Source organism: Pelecanus crispus, chromosome 5, assembly GCF_030463565.1.
Source record: "Pelecanus crispus isolate bPelCri1 chromosome 5, bPelCri1.pri, whole genome shotgun sequence".
NCBI classification, from domain to species: Eukaryota; Metazoa; Chordata; class Aves; order Pelecaniformes; family Pelecanidae; genus Pelecanus; species Pelecanus crispus.
The window spans coordinates 15,001,126-15,023,746 of record NC_134647.1 but is presented as its reverse complement, the minus strand read 5'-3'; the positions used below and the strand labels follow the sequence as shown (position 1 = coordinate 15,023,746).

Genomic DNA, 22,621 nt, shown 5'->3' with positions numbered 1-22,621 from the left:
GTGACTGTTCTGTGAAACTCCAGCATAGCTGTAGAAATAATCCATAGCAGGAAATGTGGGTGGTATATGCAATGATCAAATAAAAGACACTTTTGCTCAAGTTTGCAGTCTTAGGCTACATGATATTTTGAAATATACGTTAAGATGACACATTTTTCTCAACAACTTACTTTTGTCATGAATTAAAATAACTGTTACTCAGATTTTTATGTATACATGAAATGTTTTTTGTTTTTCTTGTGCAATAGTTTTTAATAGCATTCTACATTCCTATAGTAAATTTCAAAACCTTAATCCTTTAAAATACCTAATTAGTAAACTATAATAATGCATAATGCCAAATGTCTTCAAATTAACATGTGCTATAGCAATTCCTGGTGAGCAGTTCTGTGAATAGAGTTTGACCTCTAAATTCCTGAATACTCCCTAGACAGTCAGTGTTCCTGAGTCAGGTGTGCATCATTTCTGTTTGAGAGAGAAGCTGAGGGGTTTAAGGGATAAAATCAATTTAAAGACTACCTAATCTACAAGTAAACTAGACATTTATTGAAGAAGATGAAAGAAAAAAATATTTTCTTTGTAGCGCTTTGTGTATCAGAAATTGTATTCAATTGGGTTTGCTCTCTCTTCTGCATTATGCTGGCCAGGGTGAATCCTATTAACTAGGGAAACCAGTACCAGAATGCCACTGTCTTAAATGATATTGTTCTTCAACTTCCATTACTGACACGCTTTTGTTTGATATGGTTGTGAACAAATAGTGAAAATATCAGCCAAATACAACTTCTACAATATAAAGTGTGCAGGTCTGCAGAGGCAGTGGAACAACAACTTTGGAGAGTATGAACAGTTTCATTCATCTCGGTGAGGCATCGATTCAGCTCCATGCTGATAATTTCAATGCCAACATTTATAACAGTTTTATGATTCACAGAAGAAAAGAGAGAGAATATCACGGTTCAACATAGTTTACTTAATTGGCCTAACTTGGTGGCTGTTGGGAATTATAACCAAATTCCACTAGTGAGTCAAGCTGAAGTAGCCCAGGGGTTCCACCTTATGGTGTGCGCACGCTACTTTTAAAGTCTGTTCAGTATAATAGGACAAGGCATTAGTGCAACAAAATGATGAAATTTGTTTTCAGAACTAAGCCACCAGGTTTAGTGTAGGGAATTCAAGTAGCTAGTAGAGCAAACTTTTATTTTGTACAATAGTAGTTTAAAAACAAAACGAAAAAAACAGAGACATTGTAAAGCAACAAGAACCTTAAGAAATTGGGAAGGCTTTTGTTATGTTGAACTACTTAAAACACTGGTTTCCAAGCTTGTGTTCACGTGTTTTTATTTTTACAAGGCTCCTACTAGTTTAGTTGAACAGTTTCTAATTCTTGTTCTACATGAGATGGTGAGCCACCCATCTTGTCCGTGCCCTTCAGGAGGTTCATGTCCCGTTCTCAGTGTTCCCCTCCATCAGTCAATGATTTCTTTTCCAAGCTGAACAGTCCCAGCCTACCTGATATTTATCATATGGAAACTGTCACACTTTCCATTGTTGTTGTTGCCCTTCTCTTAATCTTTTGAAGTTGTAAAGTGAGTCATTAGGTTCTTTGACAGATACTGTTCCTGATTGGATTTGATAAAGCATTCTGCATATAAATTCTGTATGTATAAATTCTAGCAATATAAAATGCTATATAACCAGCACATTTACATCTTGTCATAAAATTCTCATTGCCTCACTGAAATGTATAGTAGCTTTAATGCCACCTTCTGGGCAAAGACTTAAAGTAGTAGTGTGACCAGACTTAATTTGAACTTATGCTTCAAAATCAGAACAATTACATTTCCAAGTTTGCTATTATATTAACTAATTATATTAACTAATAATATTATATTAACTAATTTAGAAGCAAACACTTTCATTTATTGACTGAAATACTAGTTGTATGAGTTGAGATAATGCTCGGATTTGAAAATATGGGTTTGGTCCTGTATTCAAATATGGAGAAACATTGATTTTCTATTTCAAAAGTGCAACATAATTCTCTTGAATATGAAAAATTTGAATTTGAAACTGATTACCTAATTATCTAAACTAATTATTATGAAATATACAATCTTTGAGGACTACTACTTGTGGAAAAGTGTATGTATACATAAAACAATGCAGATAAATCTTATAGAATTGTTTTATTCTTAAGCTAAAGATGATTCATGTAAGCTCTCTTAACAATTTTGCCATTCCAAGATGTATACGTTATGGTTCTTCCTTGTCTTGAAAGGGATTGCTATTACGTAGGGATTACTATTACGTATTCCTTTTCAATCTACACAAGTTCGGCCTCTCTTGTACTTTTTAATACTAAGAAAATGATCATTATTGTCATCCTCGAAAGGTTTCTAGTAATTGTTCTATTCCTTACTCTGAAATAGGAAGGTATGGATCACTTCAAGAACATGAACATGGTTTTATCATTTTATCATTTTCCAGTAATGGTTATTCCAGTAATGGTCAAATTAACACAAAGTGCACAGTGTATGCTAGGTATCTCGGTGTATTGTTATTGTCTGGATATTAGTATGGTTTATAATATGATCTGAATAAAAATCTGTTTGTAAATTCTGCTCAAGTGAATGGCTGGGTTGAGAGTCCCTCTTCAAAGGACTGACAATTCTGCACTGATTGTTTTTTGCTCTCTTCAGGCAGGATGGAGGCTTCCAGTGACACAGACACAATCTGTCTAGCCCCTGCCCTAACAGTATAGGAATCATAACTATCAATCGTGAGAATCCGTGAGAAGGAAGGTCTTCAAGTATGAACTATATTCCAGACACTTTGTTTCATTTTCCATTTTGGGTTTTTTGTTGTTTTTTTCCAGTGCTGGGATTGGACGGACAGGAGTTCTTATCACTATGGAGACAGCTATGTGTCTCATTGAGTGCAATCAGCCTGTTTATCCATTAGATATTGTAAGAACCATGAGAGATCAAAGAGCCATGATGATCCAAACACCTGTGAGTATCATACTTGCTGTTCTGTGTTGCAGAAGAATAATTTCCTATTACCTAGTTATATCAATAGATGGATTTTTTAATATACTTGCTGTTGAACATATTGCAAAGAGGTCACCTTTACCCAGTGTAGCTGTAGCCTTGGCTCCAGGCAGGAATAAATTGCTAAGGCTACTGGAAAGGAGCAGTTCTTTAAATTTCTACGAAGAAAACTTAAAAACAGCAGCAGCTGTTTCAGGGATACCTGGCAATTCATGTCAAAAAGGGCCAATTTTCAGTAGTGTAAAAATTACTCAGTGCAGAAAGACAGGAGCCTAATTCCGGGTGTTAAGAATGGGAGTAGTATAAAAGGTAAACACAGAAAGATCCAAGACATGCAAGAAAAACCTTCAGTGATGCAATTCAGTGATTTTATGTTGCCTTAGCTATAATGAAAAGAAGCCTTAACTTCTGCCCTGTAGTGACTCAGTGAAAGGGAAATAATCAGAGAACAGATTTTTTTTTTTTAAATCACTCTAATTAAATCTGATGTGAGATATATCAAAGTAATTTTAAGTGTATTTAGTCTACAAGAAGTAACTTGTTACCAGGATTCTTTTGGTGCCCTCTTCACATTTGATGTATCTTAAGATGCTAGAATTTTTCCTGGATCGATAATCTTCGGGGTTTTTCAGATAATTGCGACATTGTTTTAATGTATTATGTTTCAGAATTGTGGAAGTTTTAGAACAGATTTGGAAACTTTGTATCAGTCAGGTGTTGCATATCTCTGAGAGCAGTTTGTGTTTACATTTTTAGAAAATATCTAAAAAGGGTCAGAAGAAAAAAAAAAAAAAAAAGCTTGGACTCTTGGTTGTTCCAAGCTTTGACCAGTTCCACGTTTTTTATTTTTTGAATCAGTAATCAGTTGTATAGTTTCACTTGTAGTGTATAGCGCTTAAAGAGAAAGTATTTTGAAGGAGAATCATGTCAAAGGAGATCCCATATCAAATCTCTCCCACAATTACCTGAAGGTAGTTACTCATTGTAGTAATTTTAACGTACCTGCTGCTGTGCCGCTAATCAAATTGGAATAAACCTTTTGTGTTCTTCAGAGAGTATTCAGACTGACAAAAAGTATATATGGGCCTCCATTTCTAGGTCGTCTGTCATTTGGTGCTGCTGTCTAGTATTCATGTTCCACTAAAAAAAGCTGTATTACTCAGCCAGCACAGGAAGGATGAGGAAAATGATGAAAAATAATAAAGGATGGTTCTTGCTGTTTGTGATGACTATACAGCATGAATAGCATATCTCTCTAGCGTACATAGAGAGGAAGAGAGTTTTATTAGTAAAGGTAGGAGGTGCAGTGGTAAGGGTTTTAACTTTTTTTTCCACAATGTGCTGAATATCTTCTGGTCTTACTTTTCTTAGAGAAACCAGAATTTTCAACCTTCAGTGAAACGCAGGTGTTTACTGCATCAGAGGGAGAAGGGATAATAAAAGACTTGAAGTGGTTTGTTTTGGGGTTTTTTTAAGATTTCATTGACGTTAACTATTACAGTTTCTCCTTGGCACACTCTTCCTGATTTTGTATATCCTGAAAGATTCACTCAATGTCCACAAGATGGCCCTATGCGCGGGTGTCTGCGGTGTGCGCTATATGAAGAACATTTACAGAGTCTCCTTCAGGGAGCACTGGAGGCAAAATAAGTATTTTACACAAAAATATATATAAATTTATTTTAATATTTGTGCGCAATACAGTAAATAGTGATTCTATTACTAAAAATGTTACTGTGCCCATTTAGGATCTGACATCACTAATTACTGCATAGCGAGGGATACTCCACGACACTGAAAAGGCAGGCATGCTGGCTTTCTGACCAGCATATACGCCATTATGCAGTATTCGGTGTTAGTTGTGGTGCTTTACAAAACATTGCTTTTATTTCATTTTATTTTATTATATTCTAAGTCGATTGCTGTTGGGTTTTTTGACTGTTATTTGTTTAAAACAAAATATTAGTGGCCTCTCTGTATGCAGGGGCTAGACTTGAATACATTACAGAGTTAGACATTATATAATGTTAAGCAACTGAAGTTCTGGCTTTTTAAAACATGAAACAATTTTCTTTTTTATCAAATTCCGAGAGGGAGGTGCCAGTAACATGCCAGAATTAACGTAAGTATGAAAAAGTGCTTTGAAACTATAGCTTTTAAATCCAAGTGCATGGAAACCTCAGGTCAGTGAAACTTCAGCAATGAAATGACGAGCAGAAAATTACTAAATATGCAATGTTGTAATAAGAGTCCTGGTTTTGTGGGTGTGACTTTTGGTGTATATTTCAAAGTGCCATTCATCCCATTCTTCTGTTGAGAAACAAGATGTTCTAATATAAAGTTCCTGTTGGTTTTGTTTCCTAAACTAACTTTGAAGCACAGTTCTTGGTCTGTCGAGAGAATGGGATGAGGAAATCTTAGAGGCCTTTTCTGCTTCCAAATGACATAGTTCAATTATGTTTCTTTTCAATGTACTGAATCTGCTTTCCTTTTCAGAGTCAATACAGATTTGTATGTGAAGCTATTTTGAAGGTGTATGAAGAAGGATTTATTAAACCTTTACAAGCGTCACTGCATAAGTAAAGAGCAAAAAAAAAAAAAAATCAATTGAGGAATCCTGTCCTCTATAATGAACTGGCAGCATTCTTTGTGCCATATTACTGCTTGCAGGAAATGATAGTGAAGTACAGCAAAGAATTGACAAAGGACTTTGAAAACTTCAGCACTGTTGCACTTTACGTTGAAACAAAATCAGTCTCTGAAACTCTTCTAACCTTCATCTGTTTGAAGACTTTATTTTTGTGCTTTGCTCCGAACAAACAATAAACTGAAAGAACTAATTGTGTTCAGGGTAATCTACGATATTTCATTGTAGTGCCATATACTGCGCTTCTGGTTGAATTGCTACAAACAAGGCTTGGAATTATTTCACTCCGTTTTACACCCATGTCTCTTAAAATGAAAAACAAATGAAAAAATACACTAAGCCATGGTCTTTTTCCAGTGCTAGGTTTATTTACTATGTACAGACTCTCACTGTTTTGTTTTTTACAACATTAGCAATATTGCCAATACTAGATAGATACACACTGCCTACTGATGCAGCACACTTTGTCCCACACCCTTACGAGAGACCAGCTGGTTGTTAGAGGAAAGCTGGCGTCTGTGTTAACCCAGCAGTAGCTGCATAATGCCCACTTACCAGCATCTTGTACAAAATAATAAAAATAAAAATAATAAAAAAAAAAAATAAACAGCATTTCTGTGACACAGCTTGTGTGTCATACACTGGTGTATTCTGATTCGTGTGACTTAAGATTACGTGATGGGAACTAGTGCATGCATTATGTCTTAACCCCTTAAGTGCCTTGAGACTTACAGCGTACATCCAGTGAAAGGCACTCATGATTCTGTGGGGGTGGTATTGTCCTGTCATATTTATCTTAATGGGTTCAGATTTTAAAAATGGCCCTTGGTGCTTGGAATGTGTTACCGCAAGGGGTCATGGAAATACCATTCCCTCTTCCCTTATACAAGTACCTGTGTGCTACTCTCAGTAGCAAAAGCACCTCTGCCAAGTTAATGAATGAGCATTGTATGCTGCTGTGTTGTAATTATGTGAAAAATCTGACACATTCCTTCATTCCTTCCAACTAGTAACTTGCTAGCAACTTACTATGAAATGCTGGTAGGTCATTAGAAGCTGATACTTTGTTTTAGCCTTTTATTGACAATAGCTGTCTTACTCAATTAGAACATAACTCTTTAATGGCACTGATAATTAAGTTGAACTTACAATCAGATGTGATTTAATTCCATTATCTGCTAACCAATTACTTTTTAAGTCTTCATAGTTGATTTCAAGCCATGTTCGTACAGGTCTGCCTTTTTTGGGGGGGGGGGGGGGGGGGGGGGGGGAGGGGGGGTGGAGAACACTATGAAGTTGTCCCAGAACTTTATTTTAATTCCATAATGACCCTGGTCACCTTCTCTTATGCTTGTGCAAAATTGTTCCAGTTGGTATGGGTTGCTTCTTATTTAAGTAGGTAGAAGATTTGTAAGAAATGTCTGTCTGATACAGTATCTGAGCTCATTCTAAAGATACATAAATGTCCCAGGTTTTTAATATTTTTCCAGTATAGGAGAAACCAAGTCAGAAGCAAGGTATCCAGTCTAATATACTGTAAGAAAAAAAATCAGTCACTTCTTTGACTGCCCTGTGACAACGTAACTCTGTGCCCTCTATTTAAAGGTTTTAATTTATTGTATTGGTTTCCTGAAAATGTTTATCCAGTAAATTTTGTTGTAGCTATATAGAGCATAGAAATAAAATGGAAAGTTCTACGCTAAATAATTTTTAACTATTGAAGAATTATATTATATAATATACTGTGTTCTATGGACATTTGAAAGAGATCAGCTATGAATTATTAAGTGAAAAGGGATTCAGGCAAAGTGAAATCCTGGCTTATGACTTAGTAATAAATGTGAACCATAATGCCAAATGGAAGATAGAGTTTAAATATTTTTAGAAAACAAAATAATATTAGGTGGCCTGTGGCCCTGTTACTTATATTTCTAGATTTGATGCTTAAGTCAGTATTATCCCTCAGTGAAAAATGAATCTTACAAGAATCTCTGGATCTGATAAACTGAAAAAGAGTAATAAGGTAGCTTTAATCTCAGTTTTATGTTAAGCCATTCACAACAAAAGAAAATTCTTCTTTAGGAAAATGTAAGCTTTAACTTCCATGTGACAAGATTATTAGCTGAGAGGCTGGCTAGTTGGAAGGTTATTTTACACTCGGCACTTAATGTCTAAAAATTAAAATAATTCATCCATTACATTGAAATAACTTTTCTTCATAGTCAGGTTGTAAATGAAAATAGTATTTGCCCTTTCTTTCTGAGGGAAATCAGAAATGGAGTTTATAGCAACATTATATAGCATTGGTATGTCACATATTTAAATATTCTTATGTAAAGTTGCCAAAGCAGTTTGAATTGAAAAGACCCATTTATACCACAATTAAGTGTGGGATATTTATTGGTCGTCTGTCACTAATGTTTTGATTACAAACACAGGCAAAAATAATAAGTCTCTTCAACATCTTCCTCTGCGCTGACGTAAGCTGATTTGTATTAACTAGTTGCACTGGGAAAAAACTTGGAACAAAGTAACTATTCTTAGATAATTGGCCATCAGCAACTCAGTGGCTTTTTGGCTTCTCCAAAGCCAGGATAGTAGTAACCAAAAACTGACTGGGAAAGGGAACAGCATTGAAGCCTTTCTGCACCATAAATCATTCATTCAAATGTTTCTACCTGTTGTGGTATAAATGGCCTTTAAAATATTTTTATATGGCCAAAAAAAAAGCAAAACTGCTAAATATTTTACTTTGGGTTATGAAGATCTGTATCATCCTGAAGAGTTTTTTAAAGAAGTCTTTGTATGTTTCATGCTGTACAAAACATGAATGTATCTTTCAGACATACTGACCTATAGACCTATACGTGATTGGTGTTATGACTGTTGGATTTTATGAATAATTATTTTCATACCATTTGATTAGGAAAAATGTTGGGTGGGTGTGGGAAAGAGTATGTTTGTAACACTTCCAGGACACAAATCCAGTTTTAAAAAAAAAAGTTTTCATTGTAAATAAGAGCAATATAATGACAATTTTGTGCCAATGTATAATGTTAAGACTTTTGGTTTCCTTTTAGGTTCGATTGAAAACTACCACTACCATCTCTTGTTTAAAGTGGATCTGAGGGCTTTTTTTAGTGGGAAGACATGGGGCTCTAGCAGGGGCTTTGAGTGTTTTGGGGGCATTTTTTATTTTTGCTAAATATGAAATAAAATGCAGGTATTGTTTAGTAAACCACCTACAGATTGTCAGCCAATCCACGTTAAGAAATACTGCCGGAGATATACCGGATAACTGAGAGCTGAAGAATTAATTTATCCTGAATTTGGCAGCATTTGGTATTTTAAATAACTTGCAAGTCTTAAGCAGTAAAATAGTGCTTTTATGCATTTTATTTTTATATGTTCTCTCCCAGTTATGAAAAAGAGAAAGCCTGATTTTTTTTTTTTCTCACTACATTTAATGCTAGCTGACATTTCTTCCACTTTTTTCTGTTAAATCTTGAACGCTTATGTCCCATATAGATAAAGCTGTAACACTTCTTCTAGAATATCTGATTACAGTCTGGCACACCATCTATTAGAGAAGGGGTGAGAAAGCAGTTGGGAGATTAAGGAACATGAGGAGTTTGTTATGGAACCCGTGTAGCCAGCAGCTTTCCATGGAGACCTTCCAAAAAGCTCCGTGGTACCCATGGAAGGGCCAAAATGCAGCAGACCTGCTGCAGTTGCACTGCCCAGGGAGACGGCAAGCAGGGAAGGTCTGGCATAGAGATGCTGGAGCTCCAGGTATGCTGTGGAGCTGAGTTACGTGATATTTTTATGCTTCTGCAGTGTGTGTGCAGGTGTGTGGGCGATGTTTGATGGCTCAGGGAATTGGCATGAGCATGAAAAAGTCTACAGATCCACCAAGCGAAAGCAGCTTGTCCAATACGTATGCTGTAGTTTTGACTGTAGAGCCACTATGCAGGCAATCTTCAAGACCCTCAGCCCTGAGGATAAAAGGAGGATTGGGTTATGGTCCAAATTAAAATTTTGCATACTTGGACTTCCACAAAGTCCAGGAATGGTGCCCTGTAATGTCACTTGTAGTCTTTTTGTAGCTCACATCTCAGGTCCCCAGCTGGCTGGATGTATTTCCTAATTTATGTACCCACCTTTTGTCTTGAGACTGGAAAAGCTCTTTTTCCATTTCTACTTTTAGTGCTAGAATCCAGTATCAAAATCTGGTAAAAACATATTCATTGATTAGACGTGGATCTTGCATGAAATTGCGGGGATTATAATTAGTGGTGATTGGGAAGCTGTTACAAGGGGAAAATGGTTTGTTTCAGTATAACTGTTCTGTTGAGTCTCTATTATCCCACTGCAGTTATAAATTGAAACTGGTTTGTTTTGGTTGGGTGGGTTTTTTTGGTTTAGCAGTCTGCAAAGGAGGCCAGTTTGTTATCACTGGATTTTACCTCTGTGCTGGTTGCTGCCATGAGTGTGCATCTTTTCAGTCCATAGGGCTTCTCCAGCTACAAGTTTTTAACTGGTGCATAAGCTGTAAGCTCTGGCTATTGGCTTTGGCATGTTTTGCTCATAGAGAGCTCAATAGTAAAAATTTGAGATCAGTCACTTTTTTTAAAAATGCTGAAATTTTAAATAGGACTTTCTAAAAAATTGGACTTTAAAAAATTGGACTTTAAAAAAAATTGGACTTTTTGATTTCTTTGAACCAGTATCCTCACTTAAAAAAAAAAAAAAAAAAAAGTTGCCACTAAAATATCTATCATTCTTGTCTGCTATGGCATGAACTGTGGTTTCACTGACTGGCTGACTGGTTGTGTTATTTCATATTTAGCAAGCTTACACATTTTAAAGGGTAATTTTTTTTCAAAGTGTTTTGATGTTTGAATAGTAGCACTTTATCTCATGCTTACTACTGACTGAACTATTGGACAAAATAAATTGGGTTTGGAGAGAGATGCTTAATGTGTTTCTGTACAGAGATGATTTGGATTACACCCTGGTACAAATGCTTTCTATTGTTCCAACCATTTCTGGTTTATTATTCACGTGTTTCTGAGGGACTTTCAGAAAATAGATATTAATAAGATATTCATAATTCTATCATCTCAATTTTCCTGTCTTAAAAAGAATATAAAGCTTGCATTTGTAAAAAAAAAAAAAAAAAAAAAAAAAAGGGTGCAGATAGCAACTACAGGGTACTTGTAAATTTATCTCTGTGATCTCTCTCAGCTAGCTGCAAATTAGGTATGTTTACTGTAAATGTTTCTGCTAAGCGTTATTTTTAACATTAGATCAATTACCTGGAAATCAGTATTTTTTTTTACTTAACTTATTTGAATTTTGATAACTAAAGATAATGCACAACAAAGTTTAAAGAAGTTGTCACCCTTTTACTCCTAGGCCAGGGGCCTAAAACATGAGTGAAAGGGTTAAACAGTTTACATTAAGCTGTTGTTTTCTTTAACTAGAATATATCCACAAAGAGTAGACTATAAATGATCCAGTGCAATTATCTCAATATATTGGGGCGCCACGGTAACGACCCATAATAATCTTAGAGGAAAATTAAGGTAAGAAAACTAAGGTTTTATTTTATCCAGTGTATCCAGATTTGTTTTCCATTTGATTTGGTTTGTTTACCAGTGATCCCATTTTAATTTGGCAGGACTGTTTGTGTAAGGTTTGGGTTTCTTTTTTCTGTAACAGGTGCTATACTATGTGTAAATACAAAGGGAAGAATATTATTTAGGTCATTATTAACAATCAGATGGTGGCAATATTTTTTGCTAGTTGCTTCTGGTAATTAATTTGCATTTCCAGCTGCGGCTTTCAGTTGTCAGATTTCATCTCAGTTTCATACTGCTGAATGATGGACTGCAAGTGTGAAGTAAATCATCTCAGAGTTGAATTGCTCTTTTGTTGTTTCAGCTAACTCTTGTGTATCTTTATTAACGTCGGGGGGATGGGAAGGTTCTTCCCGTAAGTAGACTTTTGCCTATAAATTTGTTTAAAAGCACATGAGGGGGAGAAAAAAAAACCCGAAAAACAAAAACTAAATGCAGCCTCTTGGCTAAACAGCCAGGGTGGTCGATTGAAAATGATGGAAACTTGAAATTGGTCAACACTGGACAATGTGAAAATAAATTCAGCTTTTGTCACTGCAGCTACTGTATGCTTTAAAGGGCCTTATGTATTTGTCCTCATTTTGGTAAAATGAAATTTCTTGCCATTAAAATGATACGCTAACTTCTACTGAAAACCAGCAGTTCCCAGGATAAATATGGTAATTAACTTTTAACAAGTCCTGTTTTAGTCTTAAGTAAAATTTCATTCTATTATGTGAAAAATGCTGTTATGCATATTTTGTGGATATATTTAATTTCAGTTGACAAATAGTTGTCTAGGTACAGACTTGAAAATATATATATAGTTTACTTGTGGATCTTAATTGTTTAATTGCAAAATAAAGATGTGCTTTAGTAATTTAAATTTTAATTTCTTTTGCGATTTTCTTGCTCCTGTACACAGGGTTTTGCTATGCTACTTTTATTACAATTCTGGTGCCAGATAATGTTCATCTCATGTTTTACTTTTTGATATTGTATGCCATAAATACAGTCCTATGGATCAAGCGCTAGAAGAGGACACTAAATTGCAGGGAGGAAATTGCTTGGTTACAGAAGCAGCATGACAGTATCAGCCAAAGTTTTTTGCCTGAACTATATACTGCATTTTTTGCTCCAATGGAAGAATAACTCTGTATTTGTCTTCCATACAGGGAATGTTTTGGAGACAGTGTTCAATAGAGATTGTAGTCTGATCACAGAAATGAGAGCATGAGGAGTAATGATGTGAAGAACAAAAATTCCAGGTGGAAGTTTGTGATGAAATATTTTCTGCCAAAAAGTGAGGAGATGTTCAAAGCAAAAGTAGGAAAAGAAGATGAAAGGATTTAGGAGGCGAGACAACAATCTCGGGAGGGATAAGAGTCTTAAGAAGAGAGAGAGACCCATATGTTCTTAATTTGACTGATTAATTTAGGACTTTAAGGTGAGGACAAGGTATTTGGATTTGAAGTACAAAAAGATAAACTACTGGGAAAGCATTCAAGGAAAGAAACAGAAGTCAGAAGAGATATTAAGTAGGAAGAGATTTGTTTAAACTGGAATAGGAAGACTGGATAGAAGACAAGTCACAGATACCAGAGTTGCATGTGTATGTACTTGGACTGTATCTGAGTAGCAAATAGTGAGGAAGGAGTAGACTGCAATTACATGAAGAGTAGCAAGAGGCTGGTGTGAAGAGCAAAAATGAGCAAAAACGTTTCTGTCACTGAAGCTACAGAAAGGAAGCTGGGAATAATGGAGTTCTTGGTGGCAACAAGGATGGTTGTGAGTGATGGGAGTGGAAAGAAGCTCAGTTTGAGGAAATAGTTGAAGATGGGCAGAAAAGTTAGGGACAGCCTCTATGAATCAGGTAATTTATTTGCCATATGAATGCTTTGTGCAATAGGAAAGTGTGAATTGGTGTAGACATAATGGCAAGGAGACTATCACTGTGTTCAAAAAACGGGTAGATGTGGCACTTGGGGACATGGTTTAGTCTAGTCTACCCTTGATTGGCTTAGAGTAGACTTGGTAGTGTAGGTTAATGGTTGGACTGGATGATCTTAAAGGTCTTTTCCAACCTAAACGATTCTATGATTCTATGATTTATGTGATGGAGATCTCCGCTAAAAACGAAACGTCTTTCTTGTGCAAATGATCAGCTAATTGATCTGCACTGAGAATTCATCAGATATCTGAAAACTTCAGATAAATGATAAATTATTTTTTTTTCCCCTCTTTAAATATAGTAAGATCTTGTATGTTTTCCCTGGGTCCTGGGAGCGAGCATAGTCCCTGCTCCTCTGATAAAAAGTATCTAAACCCTCCCTCCCCCCTTTTTGCGATTTGTGTTCCTGAGTAAATAACCAGGAATGAGCCTGACGCTCACCTTTCCCCTGAGCTTGCCTTGCTCCGTCTGCTTGTGGCAGGAGGATTGCTCTGCTGTCAACGCAGGAGTGCTAAAATAACTGGCATTTACCATTAAAATTAGCCTGTTGCTTAGCAAATAGTGGGCAATTACTTGGCAGTTTGTTTTTTTTTTTTCTTTTTTTCCATTTCAGTAAATGACATCAAGGTAACTCGGTGCATATTCAGGCACTGGAGCTGATTTTGCCGTAGCAAGGTGCTGCCGGGTGTTTCGGCATGCCACCTGCTCTGCATGGCAGGTGCGTGACCGCTTATCTCGGACCGGGGTTTCCTAGCTGAGTGTAGAAAATGCTGCATTACTGCTAGCAAAAGCAGTCCCCAAAACCAGCCGAAGTCTCCACTTTCCCAGACTGTTACGTAGACTGGATTCCCAGTTCTCCTGGGATTTTGAAAGAGCCTGGAGCTCCTTTACCCAGAGCAGTCTGTTAGCCAGCACTATACTTTGCAAGCAGAGTTTATATTGCCATCTGGCTTATATTGCCTTTCCTGGGGTTTTCTATTTGGAGATCTCAAATACGAGCTTGAACACAAATATTCAGGTACTCAAAAAAACACGGCGAAGCGCAGCCCTTCGTAATTGCTGCGGCTAATGCCAGCGAGCAGGGCTTTCCCCCCAGGACTGCAGTTCCAAGTAAGGAAAAGAAGTATACACATCACTGGGGAAACAGTCCCTGTATTTCCTAAAGACACCGGATTACAAACCGCATTTTGCTGTCAAAACCTCATTTCAGTGTATAGATACTAACTGCTAGTTTGTAGATGGCTCTGCTTTATTTAATATATTGGTGGAGCTATCTTTTCAGGCAGCGCTTAGACGATTTTCTTCCAAGGTTAATGGTTTAGGAGCGAATTTGCCTGAGGCTTCCTGTTAACTGCTGGCCAGCAGACTTGTTGCTGAGGGAACCCTCCCCTCCGTGCTCGCAAAAATCCCAGAAATTTTGCGAAATAACTTGAAAGCCACCGCGAAGGCTCAAAACGAAGTGCCGCTTCGTCAGAGGGCTTCCTGATCGCCCTTATTTTACTACGCGGCCGGTGTCCGGCGCGGCGGCCCCCGCCCCCCCCCGCCGCCGCCGCCTCCTCCGGCGGCCCCGGCCGCGCTGCCCCTCAGGCCGCTGCTGACGGTGTTCCCGCCGCCGTGACCGCGCTGCCTAACCCCCCACGCCCCCTCCAGCAGCACGTGGTCCGCGCCGCGCCCCCGCCGCTCCCCGCGGCGGGCGAAACCACCTGGCTCGGGGCGGGGGCGCCCCTTCTCCCCCTGGGCTCCGCCCCTTTAAAGGGGAGCGGGCCCCGCTGCGCGGCGCGAAGGACGGCGCCGCTCCCCCCCGCCCGCCGCCCCTCGCCTCCAGCTCCCTCCTGCGCCCAGCGCCGCGGCGCGGCAGCGGAAGCCGCCAGGTGAGCGAGCGCGGGCAGGAGGAAATGGGCGGCGGGTCGGTGCCCGTTTAAGGGCCTCCCACATCGCTCCGCCATGTTCGGAGGCCCGCCCCCTCCCGGGGGCTCCCTCGCCGCCCCTCCCCAGGGCCTGGAGGAGCCGCCGCGGGGACGCGCTCCCGCCGCCCCCGGCTCCGCCGCCCCCGGCTCCGCCGCTCCCGGCTCCGCCGCTCCCGCCGCCCGGGCCGCGGGGCCGCCCGCCAGGTGAGCGGCGCGGGGAGCCCGCTGCGACCGCCGCCAGCGGCCCCACGGAGCGGCGGCGGCGGCGGCGGCGGCCGCGGCGCGGCGGTGCCCGAGCGGCCGCGGGGGGGAGGGCGCGGCGCGACCCCTGAGGCGAGGCCGCCGGGGAGGCGGGGCAGGAGCGGGGCCGCGGGCCGGCGCTGAGGCGGGCGCCGGGCTCGGGGCTTCTCCAAGGGCGGGGGCGGGCGGCGTGGCCTGGGGACGGGGGGGTTGAGCGGGGCGGGGGCCGCTCCTCGCCGGGGCTGCCCCGCTGAGGCGGCCGGGCGGCGCCGGGTTTCGGCGCCCCGGGGAGACCGGCCGGTGCTTGGGGTTCGGGGCTGACTCATGGCCGAGCCCCGGGTGTGTGCCGGGCCGGCGCTGCCGCGGCGGCCGGGAGCGCCGCCCCGGTGCCGGTGAGCGGCTGGGAGGGAGGCCGCCTGCCCTGGCCGGCGGGAGCCGCGGGGCGACGGGGACCGCCGTGCCCGAAGGGCGCTCGCCCGGCTGCGCCCAGCCGTTCCCCGAGAGGCTCGGCCCCGAAGTCCCTGGGCTGTAGGCGAGGTTCTGGGGCGGGAAGGGTCGTTTATAACTTTGTTTTCCATGAGAGAGACGGAGTACGTCAGCCAAGAAAGTGGCTGGTGGGATGTAGCTCTTAGCTGCTTTACAGCTTTGGAAAGGACATCACCATCTCGTTGAAGAATGCAGTAGTATTTGCATTAATGAAAGATTGCAGTTAACTGTATGAGATCTATACGATCGCTGGTTTTTCCCTAACGTACTTTCAGATTGTCCCAATAATCACCCCAGCTACCATCAAAAGTTTGAGCTTCTCGAAGTGCCAAAGACTGTAGGTACTTAAATCCAAGAAAGTGAAACATCTGTTTGAATCTCTAACAGTTCTTTATCAAAATCTGGCATTTTCCAAGAAATTTAAATGCAGGCTATTATTTTTTTCTCTTTTTTTCCTGTGAAAAACTGCTATTAACATGTTATTTTTCTCTCTTGGATTTCGTAGCAAAGATGCTGAGCTTTTTCCGTCGAACCCTTGGACGGCGGTCTATGCGTAAGCATGCGGAGAAAGAACGGCTAAGAGAGGCCCAAAGAGCTGCAACCCACATCCCTGCAGCTGGGGATGCAAAATCCATCATTACTTGCCGAGTAGCGCTGCTGGATGGAACAGACGTCAGCGTGGACTTACCGGTACGAGTGATGCAAGTTTGTTTTTAAATACCGTTGGCTTGTGCCAATCTGATTGTGCTCGTTGCTGTTCACCAGCTAGGTAAAGGTGTACCTATTTGTCGTAGCAACCGACCCTGTGACTTGATGTCTACTAAGTTACTGGTCGTAAAAAGGTACCGAAAGAGTAGTTAACTCTGTTTTTCACTGAAACCAGACAGTATTTTGTTAGATGTCACTGTGCCTTATACATTGAACGCTTTCTAGCGTGTTAATGTAATTGTTGTGCCAAGGCTTAACTTGGAGAGGGTAATGTTTCAGATGAATTGGATTTTCTTTTCGGTGAGCTATATATGCATCTTGAGAAGGAAGGTGAATCTCTTGGTGTGATTCTGTTGAAGAGGAGGGATGAGCAGAAGTACCAGCAGTAATTTTTGTGTGGGTTTTGTTTGTTTTGATTTTGTATCAAGGGTGGATGCAGTTTTTAACACTAACTTGAGAGGGGAGGGAAAAAGAAGAATTCGACTTCCTTCCCCTCCTCAGGGCAGATTATATAGCAGGGATTGTCTCATAGCATAGTGCTTTGTTGGTAGTGAGGTGTTAGCCACTGTTTTACATTTCTAAAGCTCTCTTAATATACACGTGTCTGCTCTGCTCTGCTTAATTATATACCTGGTTTTGGCCAACAGGATGAACAGTAGCAATAGAAGCGATGTGCTCTGTTTTTCCATTACCATGTGTTAGTGACTTGTTTTGAGTTTACATAGCTGAGTTAGGAACCTGTGGGTCTGTGAGACCTTCTGACTAGTTCCACAGAATTCTGGCTGCAGTTACAGTTGCACTGACATCGGAGTTGCTGGCTAGAAAGAGCATGCGGAGCAGCCATTCTTGTAATGTCTTTTCTTTCCTCCCTTTTTTATTTTAAGCACAAATCTAGAGTGTTTATAATGTTAGGTAGTCTGAGGAAGGCTCAACTTCTTAGAGTATTGAGTGGTGGTGTTGACATAGCGAGCGGAAATAACTCCTGTGGTGTCCAGAACCCCAAGTAATCTAGAGTTAAAGAAACAGTTTGGCATCTTTATTTGCAAAATGACTATACAGATAGGCGTTTATAGAGGGCAGTAAAACCAATTTGTACATCTCTGAAACAATGTAATGAACATATCCAGTGCTGCTTAGTGCCTAGGATGTTTGATTTCAGGCCAGGAATGCCCACAAACACTTTATAGCAGGAGTTACACTTAAAAAGTACTCAAGTTTAAATTGGTGTCTCCACATAACCAGAGCAGTAATCTTTGGAACTGGAGTTGTCTCTGTAGGCAAATTCCTGGCGCCTCTAACAACATTTCTAAGGCTTTGAGGAGCATAAATTGAACCTGAAGAGGTGTCATGACCTGCCATCTGGACTATAAAATTTAGATCAGGGTGCAGTAGTAACTATTTAGTACTACAGGAAACTTCTTTTACTCTTGCTTTTTTTTCTTTATAAGCAAACATAAAGCCTTGTCTGTGGACATATAAGTTATGAGTAACAGTAAACAAATATGCTAAATCAACATAGCTAGATGCAGTAATTACAGTGCATCAGCAGTGGCTGACATATGCCAGTTCCTTTGGTGATTAAAATACAATAAATTAAAAAGTAGATTAAACGTTTCATTTCAGAGTGCTTAATGTGTTTGTTCTTGTGCCTCCACTTGCATTGTTCATATTTTGGGGTTGCCTCTTAAAGAGGAAAGAAAAAAGGGGGGGAAACAGGGGATGAAGTGGAGGGTACAAAATCCTGGCAAAACAACATGCTTTCTAAAAATCTAAAGCTAAATTAAAAATACATCGGGTGTGTATATATATAGAAGTTTTATTTTTTACAAACACTTTTCCTTGAGAATCATCGTCCTCTTTGAGCTAATGCCTTTTCCAGGACTGGTTCTGTTACTTTCTTGGCAGTAGATCTGGTTTAAAGTGAACTCTTGTTATCTCAAAGATGTGCCTGTGGGTTTGTCAGTTTAATTGTGCATAGTCCCACTATCTACCTCAGTTCTGTGAAATTGTTTTATTAAAAAAATACCCAACAAACAAACAAAAGGAAAAACAAAACAGAAAATGTTTATTAAGACTGAATCACTTAGCAAATAGGTTAGTTCACAGCCAGAGAAAGAGTTGTCTTGGCAGGAATGAATGCTGTACTTTTCTTAATCCATGGCTACATAAATACTTTACAGCGGCATAAGTTGTTGCTGCCACAGGAAGAAAAGATGTTGCTTTCATTATTGCATTTGTCCTTGTTTTCGCATACCCCTTGGCAGAAGAAACATTTTTTTGGCAGCCAGGCAGTACGCTAAGTCAAGAAAATGCTGTGGCTGAAAATAATTGGTGTAATTTTATGTTAGTTTCCAGCTGGAGCGATTCTCCAATCTGGTTCCCCATGTGCCTCCCCAAATGTGGTGAAGAAGCATTTAGAGGCAGTATCAGGCTTATGCTTGCTTAAAATGCTTGCTGAGCTGTGCCCTCACAGTGAATTTGCTACTGAAAGAAGAGTAATCTGGAGTTATGGTTGTTCATATACTTGAATCTGAGTTTGCTGAATTTCTGCTTAAATTTAAAAAAAAAAAGAGAAGAAAAAAACCCCACAGGGAACAGTATTATGTAAGCCAAACATGTTTCAGAGTCTTTTTAAGAAGCAAAGACTGATGTTTTTTATGAGTATTGATAATGACACAGAAGGGACATGTTGTAAATGATAACCAGTTGAGGTTAATTTATTAAACACAGAGCCAGGATTTGAGCAGTAACTCTGCTTTTTGTCCACTGATCTTAATCTATGGTGTCTGTCAAGCCACTTAATCTGTCTGCTTTTCTATTTCTTCTGTTTTTAATTACAAAATTGCCTGACTTGAACTGTTGATCAAAGCTACAGTCCTACGTAGTACATAGGCTGGATTGTTCTATAGAATCTACTTATTTTGTAGCCAAGTCAATGGGGGAAGAATATCAGTGTTACGTATGCTATTTACTGTCACTTTGGTATGTTCAAAATGGGAGGCATGAACTTCATGTGAGTTATCAGTGTTCTTTTGGGGGAGATTGAAAGGTGTAGGGTTTTTCCCCCCACCTTCATCTCAGATTCTAAAGTTGTGTTTTGACCTGGTAGTTTTCCTTATCTATTACCACTTTTTTGAAGCTTTATGTTTGTCCAGATGCGGTCAGTGATTTTGACAGACTTAATGTGCTTAGTGAAACACTGAGAAGCTTATTATTATTTTAATCTGTGGAAAGTTTTTGTAGAATATATGGTGTCTGTTAACTGTGCTGCTGTTGATGTTGCCTGTCATACATGCTGTTTTAGCATTAACTTACCTTGAGTTCAACTTTGGACAAAAGTCAGGTTGTGCTTTTTCTTCTAATTGTTTACGATCCATGGGTGGAGTGTTTGCTTAGTCGTATGAGTGGTAAGAGAACAAGAACCCTGTTTTGCTGACATCCCCTACCTTACTTTTAATCCTGTTCCCATGCGAAACTAAACTCCCATCTTCCCCCACTGCACCTCTGGAATTCCCAAAACCTCAAAAGCCATGAACAGACCCAGTTTAGTACATGAAGACTCCATCAGCTCAGTCATACCAATATGGGCTCCCACGGGAACCCCTCAACAGCTGGAATACTGGCTCTTCTGGTGGTCGTGGTTTGTGAGGAAGGACAGGTTGGGGAGGGAGGGGGTGTCATAACAGTGTTTTCCCTTGAAAGCTGTTTTTAGTTGGAGTCAACGAGAACTTATGAAGTACTTGTGAACAAAAATGTTTGTCAAGAATTTCAAATAAAGTGCTGTTTTGAGTACTGGAGGGCTCCAGAGGATTTTTAAATCAAAAGATCTAAAAACTGAGCATTTGTTGTAAAGATAGTAAATTCTATGCTATTTAGAGTAATAATTAGGAGAAGGAAAAGATAACCTAGATAGAGGGGAAAAATAGTAAGATGAATAATGTAAATTAAATTACAGGGTTACAGTGGGAATATGCACCTTTTTTAAAATTTGTGGATAGCTTTCTGGTGGGGGAACAAGGTCAGCCTTGCAACAGCAACAGATAGTAAGTACGGGGTCTTACAGAAGCAGCGCTGTGCTTTCTGGAAGCCAGGGATGTTTTGGTAAAAAAACCTGACCCTGCTTAACCCACAATTTACATAATCTTCTCATGGATAATAGAGCGTTAATTGTATTCCAGTTTCTGTATATGCAATCTAAGTTTTAGGCAAAAGCTTCCTAGTGGATAAGGTGAAAGACACAAATGACGAGAACGGATGCTCGCTGAGTAGTTTTTCATCTTGGAATATTCCTTACTTATGCATGCATGAAATTTAATATGGAGATTGCAAAATGAGGTGGTTTTGTCCTTATAATGAAGTATCATTAAAACAAGGTCTTACATAAACCAGTCCAAGAGCTCTGTGGAATAGCAGGAATTAGCTAAGCTGTTTACAGTTTTGGAGTAATGCTTACAAAATAAGATAGAGGACTGTATTTGTAGTGATTATTTTAAATAAAATTAAGAAATCTATCTGGAATGCCGAAAACATTGCCAGCAAACTGTTAAGGAGTGCTGATGGCTCTGTGTGGAGGGAGATAATCTGTGTTGATCTGACTACAAGATCAGAGATGTATTGTGATAGTTGTTTTTACTCAGTAATCCATGCTTTTTTTTTTTTTTTTTTTTTTTTTTACAAGCTTGTAGAATATTTGTGGCTACTTGCTGAATATTTGTAGCTGTAAATATGAAATACAGAATGCTGTCTGTGGCACAGATACTGGTTAAAAAAAAAATCTAGTAATGCTAAAAATGTTGGAAAATCAGTCTTCAAATAAAATGAGTAATCTTAGTGTTCAAGGCTGGCTTTTAAATTTTAAAAATAAAGCTCAGCTGACAAGTGTAACAAGTAAACAAACATTTGCTTGTGTATGTGCGTGTTACGACTGTAAAGTTTTGGATTAAAAGTTTTTTCCCCGTGTGGTCTTTGTCTTAAACTATTGAAATGCTTTTGACTATTTGCTTAAACTACTGAAGGACCTTTAGGGGACTGAAACTGGAAAAATCAACCCTGTGCTGGGTGTTACAAAGCAGAGGTGCCGACTGTGTGGTGGAAGGGGGCCCAGCTGTAGAGCAGGTTGTTCCAGTGCTTCCCGGGGTGCCAGATTTAAATGCATATTGAGATTGAATGTAAGACATAGATAGTTCATGCTGAGTCGTTTCAGCATTTCTGAGCAGCAGCAGAATCACAGACTGCCTGTACTGAGTCGTGCTGGGAGTCCAGTCATTTTGGGTTAACAGCAGGTGAGCATTTCGAGCTTTCTGTGATGCATGTTTCGCTGGCGTGGTTGGAAAGGGAGGAAGGGAGCAGCTGGAAGCGAGCTGCGGCTACTATCAGTAAGTTGTTTGGCCTCCAGTGTGCTGCCGAGTGTTTCTGGGGATGGTGCTGCAGGCTGCTTTAGTTGCCCGAAGGTTTAGCATTCCTAACTCGCAGCATAGCAGCAAATTTTGTCTGAAGCCGTGCTTTCCCACTGAACTGCCCTGTAAAGAGCTCAGTTGAAGACTGAGACTCTCATATACTCTTTAACCAGACTGCTCCTAAGAAACCTGCAGGTGGAACAACCGAATAAAACTGATATGTTTGAGAATATACTGCGGGGATGTATTTAGTCTCTAAACCTCAATGCTGGACAAGCAGTTTGGATATGTTCTGTATCAGAACAAACACTAAGAGATAGATTCAGAAATGGATCAAATCAGATGTGTAACTAGAAGATAAAAACTTTCTGGGAGAGGAAAAATAAGAGATTTCTGCCAAGTATGAATGTTTTGAATCTTTATCTTTCTATATATAGGGTCAATAAGTGTGAGCACAGTACATTAAAATCCTTCTATATAATCTTTAATAAATGTACAGTTATAGTGGGTATTGAAATAAATTTTTGGGAGATGCCTTTTTCTTTCTCCAGAGAATAACAGAACAAAATGTTGAATCCCAAATGCTTATCTTTCCTGTATTTGGGAGAGATT

The 22,621-nt window shown here is 39.7% G+C and overlaps 2 protein-coding genes across 6 annotated transcripts in view; both read left to right on the top strand.

Moving 5' to 3' along the window:
- The window catches only part of PTPN4 (protein tyrosine phosphatase non-receptor type 4), a 116,030-nt gene extending 110,374 nt beyond the window's left edge, over positions 1-5,656 (top strand). For all 5 annotated transcript variants that reach the window (XM_075711703.1, XM_075711700.1, XM_075711702.1 and 2 more), the window contains 2 exons: positions 2,879-3,014; positions 5,550-5,656. In XM_075711703.1, coding sequence (XP_075567818.1) covers positions 2,879-3,014; positions 5,550-5,636 — 223 coding nt within the window. In that variant the 3' untranslated portion in view covers positions 5,637-5,656. The remainder of the gene's footprint in view (positions 1-2,878; positions 3,015-5,549) is intronic.
- Positions 5,657-16,415: 10,759 nt separating this feature from the next.
- EPB41L5 (erythrocyte membrane protein band 4.1 like 5) overlaps positions 16,416-22,621 on the top strand; it is a 55,087-nt gene continuing 48,881 nt past the window's right edge. The window contains exon 1 of the mRNA XM_009492745.1: positions 16,416-16,595. Coding sequence (XP_009491020.1) covers positions 16,416-16,595 — 180 coding nt within the window. The remainder of the gene's footprint in view (positions 16,596-22,621) is intronic.